Below are 10,138 nucleotides of genomic sequence, written 5' to 3' on the forward strand. Positions count from 1 at the left end.
CGCCAGTCACGGTGTTTGTCGCCCCCAGGGAGAAGGCGCTGACCCTCACGGGAAACCAGGGCATCGAGGCTGCCATGGACTGGTGAGTACTCGGACCGCGGGGCCGGCGGGGGGGCACCTGAGGGTGAGGTGGGGGGCCTTGGAACACAGCGTGATCATCCTTGACTTTTCCTGCCAGGCTGATGGAGCACGAGGAGGACCCCGATGTGGACGAGCCTCTAGTGCCTCCCCTGGGACACGTCCTGGGCGCGGAACCCAGCTCTTCGGAGCCCAGTGGCCCTGAAGGTCCAGACTCGAGGGCGTGTGGCCATTGAGCCCTCGGGAGGGCCCCGGGAGAATCCGCAGGGGTCATGATACCCAGGTGCCTTCTTTGTAGGACCGGGGTCCACTGCGGAAGAGAAGCCGGGCCTGAGTGAAGAGGAGAGGCAGGAGCAGACCAAGAGGTACAGTCGGGACCGGGCCTGCACTCCTGGGGGCGGGCAGGGCCCACCGCGCCTCTGAGCACGCCCCTGGAGCACGCCCCTTGGCCTCGTCTCACCGCCCTCTTCCTTTCTCCGCTCCCCTGCCTTGGGGCCGTTCCCAGCCTGCGTTCTCCCAAGGCCCTTGTTAGAAAGTCCACCTGCCCGCCCGCCGTCTCCGCGCCCTGAACGCGCCCCTTGCTGTCCACCCAGGATGCTGGAGCTGATGGCCCAGAAGCAGCGGGAGCGTGGAGAGAGGGAGGAGCGCGAGGCGTTGGAACGGGAACGGCAGCGCCGGAGGCAGGGCCAGGAGTTGTCGGCCGCCCGGCAGCGGCTGCAGGAAGACGAGATGCGCCGGGCCGCGGAGGAGCGGAGGCGGGAGAAGGCCGAAGAGCTGGCGGCCAGGTCGGCCAGGTCACGGGGATGACGAGCGGGCTGGCCAGCTGCGAGGACTCCAGATCCGCCTTGCCAACGGCTGACCTTTCTTCCCTTTCCGCCATGCAGGCAAAGGGTTCGCGAAAAGATTGAGCGGGATAAAGCCGAGCGCGCCCAGAAGGTGAGGGAGGATTGCCTTCTCTGCGCCGCCGGCTTTCAAAGGCCCGCAGGGTGGGCTTGTGCGGGATGCGCTTCTTGGAGCGTGAGTGAGTGCCTGATGAAGTGTTTGGCTTTGTCCTCTAGTATGGCGGTGCGGTGGCCTCTCAGCCTGCCACAGAGCCGGGGCCTGTTCCCTCTTCCCCCAGCCAGGAGCCTCCCGCCAAGCGGGAGTATGACCAGTGTCGCATCCAGGTACTGAGCCCGCTTCCCTGCTGATCCCTGGGACTCCTTCCCTGGTCTGTCAGGTGCCTTTTCCCAGTGAGGGCCTCTTCGCCAGACCTCTCTCTTCTTTGTAAATGACTTTTGAAATCCTACCTCTTCCACTCGAGGCCCGAGATCGGATTTCACTTCCTCCAGTCTTGCTGAAATCCATCCCTCTTACTCAGCAGTTCCCCTCGGACTTGTTCATAATGTGTTTTGTTTTGTGTTTTCATTTGGAGCACACGGTTATGCTGGGCTAATGCCTCTGTCCCGAGACTTTTCGGTGATCTTGCCATCTTTCTCTGGGAACGTGGAGTCTTACTTTCTTCAACTTGTAGCAAGGCAGAACATGCGTGGGTGTCCCTTCGGTGCTATAAATTAGAACAACACTGGGTCCACGCTCTCCAGGAAGGAGGGGGCTGCTTTCGCTCCGTTCCCCCATCCTTGGGGCCCCTCACTCAGTTTGGACCGCTACAGTACTGCACTGCTTCTGGATTCTCTAGGTCAGACTGCCCGACGGGACCTCGCTGACCCAGACGTTTCGTGCCAGGGAACAGCTGGCTGCGGTGAGGCTGTACGTGGAGCTCCATCGGGGGGAGGAGCCTGGAGGGGACCAGGACCCTGTGCAGTTGCTCAGCGGCTTCCCCCGGAGGGCCTTCTCCGAAGCCGACATGGAGCGCCCTCTCCAGGACCTGGGTAGGGCACGTGGGGTCCGCAGAGCACCGCAGGCTTGGGGCGGACTGGGGCGGCCAGGGCAAGTCAGGGACTTCAGGTAAAGGAACTTTGGAGATGGTGTTTGGCCAGGAAGTGTAGGGACAAAGAGCAAATATGCTTGTGACTCAAGCCTGTTTCTTTCCATCTTTTAGGACTTGTGCCTTCTGCCGTCCTCATTGTGGCCAAAAAATGTCCCAGTTGAGGAGACTTTGTCCCACCACCCACCCCTCTGACCTCTTCATGTTTGATAAAGCACTGACACCCTCTTCCTAATAAACAGACGCTCTGATTGCTGCATATGCTTCCCTCTGTCCTGAGTGGCGGGGAGGAAGAGGCAAACCGTGAAGGCGGAGGCCAAGGAGCCAGTCAAAGGGATGGCCTTGGGAAGGATCCTTCAGTGCATCTGGGCTTTATCCTTGGGGAGGTGGAGGTGCTGGAGGGTGGGGGAGCACACTGGCTGGTACCCTTTGCTGCTATGAGTAGGAGGCAGTGCATAACTTGAAAATTCTGGTTCAATCACTTAACTAGCTATGCACCTGGACTGCTTTCAATCTAGTCTTTTGGTTCCTTAGCATTGTTCGAGGGTTAACTAATGCTGGTAAAAGGTGCCTTCGCACAGTGCCAAGCACCCAATAGGTACTCGCTAGTAAAAGGGGATTTAAAAAACATTTTTTTGTTGTGATTAGACTGAAAGTGAACTGGGTTTCCAGTCAATTCACACACTTTTTGGTTTGTGACATGAATTGCAGTTCCTCCAGTGAAATAGCCCCTTTCCTACTTATTTCCTGAGTACCATTTCTACTCCTTCCCCAGCACTTCCCACCTGCCTGCTGAGGTTTATCCCGGACACATAGCACCCTCTGACCCCATGTGGTTGGTAGATGCAGGGAGTGTGTCCCTCGGTCACTTTACAGCCTGGAGTGGGTCTGAGGTGGCAGCTTAGAGGGTTAAAGGGTGACTAGAGACCATCACCCCGAGCTTTCACCAGTCTCTGTTCAGACCAGGACACCTCATCTTTGACTTTGGTTTCCTTCCACTCTCAGCACTGGTAGCCCAGCCCCATCTCACTCTGGTCTCAAGGCAGTGAGACGGGCACGGTGCATTAGGTCTTTGGACTAATCCCCCTGTGTCTGATTTTCTACATGCTGATGTTTCAGGTGGGGAGAGATCAAGTGTTGTACCTCAGATGGGATTTTCTTTTCATTGTGGCCGTCCCCACAGATGGCGATGGCGAGGGGGGACATCAGGGTGATTTTTGCCAGTGTGCCTCTTCTGCTGCGAGATGACCGTTAAACACATCACAACCACACTGTCCTTTCCTGTTACCAACGGCAGCACAGTACCCTGTGCTTTATCCAAGGGGACTTTTAAGAAATCCATGGGAAAATGAAATGAAAATAATGGATGTTTCTGACTTTTCCTCCTTAAGCCTCCATGCATGTCTTCACAAAGACAGAAAGGCACGCATGTAAGTGTAGGCACAGGTCTCCCATTTTAGGTCAGGACACCTGCCCAGAGCGATGATAACAGGTGGAGCCCACACACCTGGGAAGCCTCTGACTTTCAGGTCCAGTGCCTGGTCACCACATTCCTCGGGGGTAGCCTCTCCTTGTTGCCTATCACTTGGTCCTCAGACTCCCTGTGTCTGACTCCTAGCTCAAGAAAAGACCACACACAGTGTATGTGGCTTCCGCTCCTCCATCCAGCCCTCACTCACTCAGCCCTCAGGAGCTGACCTCTCCTCTGGGATTCCTTGCCTGGCCCCAGGCACCCTCTCCCAAAGACCACCCACAAGTTAGATGGCTTCTAGCTCCATCCAGTGACTGGGAACAGCACCAGGGCTCAAAGGTGGATTTAAATCTCAGGGCTGTCCAGCGTGGTTTAGCATTTTCACTCGAAGTCTTGGTTTAATAAAAACAGCCCGTTCCCCACTGAAAGCTTGCTTAGAATCACAAGTTATAAGATAACCACAAGAGTGTTGTGGGTTGGTTGGCTTGGGCGTGGTGCTGTGGATGTCACTGCTTCATCTAGTCACTCAGTGTCGGCTGTAACAGGCCCTAAGGAGTCACAGACTGGAAACTTTAACATGACAACTAAGAAAACCAAAAGAAACAAACCCCCCCCACCCTACCTATAATGGCTTTGTGCCAAACACGAGATTTATTTTTTACTACTTTTATTTTCAAGTTAACTTTTACAATAATAAACCCCCAACTTAGTTTTATAGCTTGCAGGGGGTAAAAAATAACAAAAAACATCCTCACTACTGCCTGGCTAAGTCAACTTAGTTTAACCAGAGGTCAAATGCCAGAGGGCATCGTGGTACAAGAGCTCGATGCCCCTTTGGAAACCTCTTCTAGGGCTGGAGGAACCCAGAGGTCTCCCCGATACAACCGTTTTCCAGATCCTCGGTTTTCAAGAAGGCCCCTGGGTAACTTGCCTTGCAGACGGAGGCAGCTGGACTACCTGGCGGCTTGAAAAGCAGGTCCACGCCCATTGGGCTTCAGCCGCACCCAGAGACCGTAATGCCACTTTCCCAAAAAGCACCGACCCCCATGCTACCTAGGCATTTCGAGACCAAGCCGCATTCTGTCGATGAGTGAAGGTGATTTACTGGTTTGGGTTTCGTCGCCTCCGAACCCGGCTTCCATCCCGTCCTGGCGACGGAAATGGACGTGCAGGCAGTGCAGGGCCGAGGGCAAGCTCGCTGGATGGCAGTTCCCGGGGCCCCGGAGCGGCCCGGGCGCAGCACCCCGGGTCCGCACTCCCTGCCGGGCCCCCGAATGCGAATGTAGTGACTTCGGGGGGGCTCAGGCCCTGGCCACCACACCCCTCCACGGTGGCCCAAAGCGCAGGCACCAGCGTCCCCGGGGCCAGGCCGGGCTCAGGCCGACCTCCTGCTGCCGCCGCCGTCTTCCATCCAGTTCTTCCTCCAGGCCACGTTCTCCTGGGTGGCCGCTGCCTGCTGCAGCGTGGCCAGCAGCAGCTCCTTGGTCCTGGCGGCCTCGGCCCTGCGCCGCGGGTCCTGCTCCGGGAGCTCCTATGGACACAGCGGCGAGGTGTGCAGTCCCGATGCCCGCACCCGGCGCTCTCCGCCCGCCTGCCCCACTTCCGGACTCCCACTTGCTCTCACCTTGAGTATCGCTTGTGTCTTCTGCTCGCCCGGGGCCACGAGGGCAAAGAGCGCGGCGCCCACCCCAGCCCCCACGCCCAGGAGAGCGCCCACGGCCAGCCCTTTGCGCAGGACCTCCATAGTGGCCTGCGGGATCAGCGAGGCGTGCTCCCGCTCCTCCCGCAGCCTAGAAGGGTAGTCATCGTCTCGCTGCCGTGCAGGCTAGAGCGGCCCGTAGGGGGCACCATAGAGAAGGGGCGCAGGCTAGAGCGGCCTATAGGGGACACCATAGAGAAGGGGCGCAAGCTAGAGCGGCCCGTACGGGGCACCATAGAGAAGGGGAGCAGGCTAGAGCGGCCCGTATGGGGCACCATAGAGAAGGGGCGGGCCAGAGAGGGCCTGACTCGCCAAACGTTTGGAACCTAGAGCGCCTAGCCGAACAATCTGAAGCTTTGTCTTCAGAGAGAAAGTGTTTGGCTCTCCCATCGAAATGTCCGCAGCAGACTGTGCTCTGTCGCTTCCCGCCGTAAGCTGGGCGTTTTCTGGACAGAACTATCATCGGATATTTGCACACGTCAGTCCACTGACAAGCCTCAACGTCTCCACTCCCTGTCCGGGTTTTCCTCAATCGCTTCAACTCTTGGATGGAAGCAGAGAAAACCCCACACCCTCCAGTCGATTCCAACTTTTAAAAAAAATCATTTTATTGGGGGCTCATACAATTCTTATCACAATCCATTTATCCATTGTGTCAAGCACATTTGTACATTTGTTGCCATCATCGTTCTCAAAACATTTGCTTTCTAGCCCCCTCCCTCATGAACCCTTCATAATTCATAAATTATTATGATGTCATCGATTCCAACTCTTAACGACCCCAAAGGGTAGAGTATGTCTTATTGGGTGTCAAAGGCTGCAAATATTTACTGAAACAATACTGCCACATCTTTTTTCCTGGGAGCGCCTGGCAGGTTACAGCTTTCTGTTAGCAGCTGAGCCGCTTTAACCACCGTGCCACCAAAGCCTACAGAGGGGAAAACTCACCTCTCTACTTTTTTTTTTTCCGTTTCAAATACGTTATGTTTCCCCCCATGGTGTCTTGTTGTAGTTTTTAATGTTGAAAGCATGAAAGCTTCATTTCTTTTGATTTTTAAATGGATGACATGCCATCTATCAAATTTTGTTTGGAAAAAAACCAGAAATTTTGTTTGGAGAAGATAACGCCTTATGACTCTGGGCAAGTCCCCTCTCTAAGCTTCGGTTTCTGCGTCCAAAAATGGGTCAAAGTAAATATGTCTCATCGTTTTAAGATAACTACCTTTATAAAGCTTTTAAACCAAATAGAAACAGCTTGTTATTTCTCCTTAAAGCACAATCAAAGCAAACATGCCAACTTGGGAGACCCAAGAAGCTAAGGAGTCAGGATATTCTAATTTCACGATCAAAACTTTTCACTCACGAGAATTCTTATGTGTCCTTTTTGGTCTAGGAAATGAGTGTAAAAATAAATCTCCTGTCCCACCTCCTGGGTATTGTCCCTCCACGAGCACAGGTGTAATCTCCTAGCACGTCTTCACCCTATCCTCAGACGTGATTAAGGGGCCAGGCTCCAAAGAAGATTAAAGGAGCCTGTAGGGTACATGGGGCAGGGGTACGCTACTCAGAGCTGACCTCCCCTGCATCGGTAAGAGTCACTTCACTACCATGGCCCTAGTGCCAGGTTGCTGTGAGCAAGATGGGCCTTGGCCCAGCGATAACTCAGGACCTCCCAGGAATCTAGAGGATCCCAGGCTGACTAACCACCCCAGGAAGGACAGTGAAGAGGAGATGACAGAGGTTGAAGGTCACCAAGACGTTCAGGTTAGTATTTCATCACCCTCCACCCACTTTGCCCAAGCTCCTGCTGTGCCTGTTCAGGTTGAGTCTCAAAAGCCCCACCTGCCCTCCATTGCGGTCGAAGCCTCCGAGGTGAGCGAAGAGAGTGGGGAGCTCCACTGGTCCCAGGAGCTACTGCTACTAGATGATGGTGAAGAAGACGCTGAAGCCTTCTTCCAGGACCAAAACGAAGAGCCAGGTGAGGGAGGCGGCTGCTTTAGTGGGGCTATTATGACCTGGGTGTTTTGGGCAGAGCAATTCTGGGCAGACCAAGCAGGAAAAGTTACTGTCCCTGCATTTAGCAGTGTTAGACACACCAGTGGAGCTCTGGTAGCATAGTGGGTTATGCATAGACCTGCTAACCGCAAGGCCAGTGGTTCAAGCCCACCAGCTGCTCCACAAGAGAGAGATGAGGCTGTCTACTCCTATCAAGACTTCGTTTCAGAAACTCAAGGGGATAGCTCTACCCTGTCCGCTAGTCATCTATGAGACAGACCAACTGGATGGCAGTGAGGCACGCAGCAGGGGCTCAGTAAACATACTGGAGATTAGACCTAAACACTGGAAAGAAAAAGTCAAGGTAGTGGGCAAAATTAGAGGGCATGTTGGCACCAGGACGGAGGCCATTCATGGTTTTTAATTCTTTTAAAAATATCGTGTCGTTAGCTGGTGGGGCGGGGGATTACACCCAATGTCACTACTTCCCAGACTTCCCCCTGTTGCACTTGCCTAGTTCTCTGAACAACCCGGTAAGGGGAATCTCTGAGAAAACCCAAGGCTTGTTATCATCCCTGTATCACTCTTAAAAAACAAACACAATCACTTTATAACCTCTTTAAAACCTCAGGAGCATTTTTCATTTACTGAACTCTTTAACACCCCTCCCTCCCAGGGTGGGCTTGGAACCCACTGGAGCCCAGGTCGCCCCTAAAAACGCTTAACCCAGGATTCGGCTGGGGGCAGGAGCAGGAAGGTCATCAGGAAGGCTCTGGTGTCTGCAGAAGTTTGGGGGACTTTTCTTATCCCTTGCCTCCCAGTGGCTTTGATGGTAAGTGCTGTCTTCTCTCAAAAGCACTTCATTGGAATCTTTGAACACCCCTACCCATCACCTCACAATGTTCCCTTTTGACAGATGAGGGTCTCTGGTGGTGGTGGGAGGGGTGACGTTTAGAGGTTGGGCCATACAAGTGGATGAGCACAGGGATTTGGATGGAGTCCTTATGGTGGCACATTGGGCCCCTAACCTCAAGGTTGGGAGTTTGAAACCACCAAGCCCAAGCTTTCTGCTCCCCTAGAGTTGTCTTGGATACCCGCAGGGGCAGTTCCACCCTGCAGGACAAGGGGTCCTTATGGCTGTACATGCTAGTTATCCCCTCTCCTTTTAGAAGCTTCAGTTGGTCAAGAGCCAAGAATAATCCAGTTGCCTATTTTTCATTCACCTTGTGCCTGGTACATAGCATTGTAATCCCCCCAACATCACTCTGTAGAAGAGTAAATGAAACAGGAAGTTAGGAACACCTGCATCCAGGGAGTCAATATGGAAGTGTTCTATCGCTCGTGGGAGAAATACCTCCGTCCTTGGCTTCGCAAGAGAAAGAATTCACTGAAGCCTGGTTTGTGATCCAAGTCCAGAGATCACCGCATTGTCTGCCAGGAAGCAGCTCTAGAGACGAAAATGAGAAACGCGGTGGGCTCCAGATCCTGCCCTTTCAGGGCCTCCGCTGGGAGGCGTGGTTGAAGACACTGGTTGGCCCCATTGGCTGAAATTCACCTGGCCTAGATGGGCCAATCCAGGTGTAGGCACACCTAGGTGTACCACCCCTTCCTGGCTTGAATGTTAGCATGCCCTCCCGCCCCTATGGCTTGCTGGGTTCACCTGATTCTCGGCAGCAACCTCCTGTAGGGGCGTCTTGGCATAGAGAGGGGCAACTCCCTTTCCGGCTCTGTAACAGAAGCCAGGAATCAGTCACTCGCCAGCCATGTCACAAAAACAAAGCTCAGTGTAACCCTCAGCAGAAGACTAATCATAGCGCTTTAATGAGAGCTTTGAACCAAGTATGCAAAGTAAGTGAGGCCCCTGAGAGGGCCTAGCTCCTGTACAGTCACGGCACAGCTTGGGGACCCTTGTTCCAAACAGGGTAGGCGCACGTCAGGATCCTCATCAGAGAACTGAATGAGGGTCCCCCGAGGGCTCAGGACCCTCAGGCACTCAGACAACAGCCGATTGGCTCCAGGGAGTCCACCCCGGGCAACGGCATCCCAGGTGCCCTTGTCCAGCACCAGTTGGAAGGAGCCTGAGGGAGCCGCTGGTCCCAGGTTCTGGGCGTCTGCCTGCCTGAAGCGGAGGCTGGACGCCGGATGTGCCGGGCACAGCGGGGGTTGACCTTGACAATTTTCTAGGAGACCGTTCATGTGGGCCACAGCCACCGGAGAGAAGTCCACTCCGAGGACATCCACGGGGTGTGGGCACTTAGTGTAGAGACCCGTACACAGGCTGGAAGTCCCGCAGCCCACGTCCAGTACCCGTGGCGGCGGCTGGCCAGCCCGTCCCTGCTGCAGCAGAGGCAGGAGCAGGCCCTGCGCTTCTTCGTATCCGAAGAACCAGTCGAAGGTGGCGGCACTGCCCGGACGCACCTGGGCGTGGAGCCGATCCCAGAGGCGGCGGTCAGCCAGACAGCTTCCAGCCAAGGAGCCTGTGGACACGGGTGGGGGTGACCCGTCACCCAAATGCTCCTAGCTACGCAAACGGTGCATATTCCGCCCGAGGGCCTTAAGAGACTAGACTCCGGGGTCACGAGCAGCCCACACCTTGCCCTCCCCACTGGGTGCCCTCCCTACCCGAGGCGCGGCGCCGCCCAGCCGCCAAGGTCACCGGGTGGAGCAGGCGGCCGAGCGCCATTCCCAGTTCCCAGCGCCCTTCGGAGACACAAAGGGGGTGCGGCCTGCAAATCCCCGGACCCCCAAGAACGCGGACTGCGGCCTCGGAAAAAAGGAACGCCGACACCGATCGAGTACGGCTCGAAGTCTTTATTGATAGCAACGGCGAGACATGGGGGGGCCGAGCAGCTCCCGCTCGAGGCGGCGTTCAGAACCCTGAAACCAAAGAAGACGCAGTGAGCAGCCCGGAGAGGAGCCTCGTTCCCGGCCTGCCCGCCCGGGGCCTTGTCCCGGCGTCTGAGGATAG

At 55.4% G+C, this 10,138-nt stretch overlaps 4 protein-coding genes across 4 annotated transcripts in view; 2 read left to right on the forward strand and 2 right to left on the reverse strand.

Annotated features, from left to right (window-relative positions):
• UBXN1 (UBX domain protein 1) overlaps window positions 1-2,264 on the forward strand; it is a 3,529-nt gene extending 1,265 nt beyond the window's left edge. The window contains exons 2-9 of the mRNA XM_045297197.1: window positions 7-82; window positions 179-285; window positions 377-443; window positions 672-863; window positions 963-1,014; window positions 1,137-1,244; window positions 1,757-1,949; window positions 2,120-2,264. Coding sequence (XP_045153132.1) covers window positions 7-82; window positions 179-285; window positions 377-443; window positions 672-863; window positions 963-1,014; window positions 1,137-1,244; window positions 1,757-1,949; window positions 2,120-2,169 — 845 coding nt within the window. The 3' untranslated portion in view covers window positions 2,170-2,264. The remainder of the gene's footprint in view (window positions 1-6; window positions 83-178; window positions 286-376; window positions 444-671; window positions 864-962; window positions 1,015-1,136; window positions 1,245-1,756; window positions 1,950-2,119) is intronic.
• Window positions 2,265-4,126: 1,862 nt separating this feature from the next.
• LOC101638724 (ubiquinol-cytochrome-c reductase complex assembly factor 3) lies at window positions 4,127-5,288 on the reverse strand. Its single transcript, XM_004713621.2, has 2 exons — window positions 5,101-5,288; window positions 4,127-5,007 (listed from the first exon to the last, which is right to left on the reverse strand). The coding sequence occupies exons 1-2, from the start codon at window positions 5,218-5,220 to the stop codon at window positions 4,852-4,854; spliced, it is 276 nt and encodes a 91-aa protein (XP_004713678.1). The 5' UTR covers window positions 5,221-5,288; the 3' UTR covers window positions 4,127-4,851.
• A 1,495-nt stretch (window positions 5,289-6,783) lies between these two features.
• Window positions 6,784-10,138, forward strand: part of LBHD1 (LBH domain containing 1) — a 5,707-nt gene continuing 2,352 nt past the window's right edge. Inside the window, exons 1-5 of the mRNA XM_045297198.1 lie at window positions 6,784-6,939; window positions 6,997-7,153; window positions 7,847-8,002; window positions 9,464-9,649; window positions 9,798-9,965. Of these exons, the coding sequence (XP_045153133.1) occupies window positions 6,784-6,939; window positions 6,997-7,153; window positions 7,847-8,002; window positions 9,464-9,649; window positions 9,798-9,965 (823 nt within the window). The remainder of the gene's footprint in view (window positions 6,940-6,996; window positions 7,154-7,846; window positions 8,003-9,463; window positions 9,650-9,797; window positions 9,966-10,138) is intronic.
• CSKMT (citrate synthase lysine methyltransferase) lies at window positions 8,969-10,087 on the reverse strand. Its single transcript, XM_045297266.1, has 2 exons — window positions 9,793-10,087; window positions 8,969-9,647 (listed from the first exon to the last, which is right to left on the reverse strand). Exons 1-2 carry the CDS (start codon window positions 9,851-9,853, stop codon window positions 8,989-8,991), a joined length of 720 nt encoding a protein of 239 aa, XP_045153201.1. The 5' UTR covers window positions 9,854-10,087; the 3' UTR covers window positions 8,969-8,988.

This window comes from Echinops telfairi, unplaced genomic scaffold, assembly GCF_000313985.2.
Source record: "Echinops telfairi isolate 266 unplaced genomic scaffold, ASM31398v2 ScPeMD7_7417;HRSCAF=8455, whole genome shotgun sequence".
In the NCBI taxonomy this organism is placed as follows: Eukaryota; Metazoa; Chordata; class Mammalia; order Afrosoricida; family Tenrecidae; genus Echinops; species Echinops telfairi.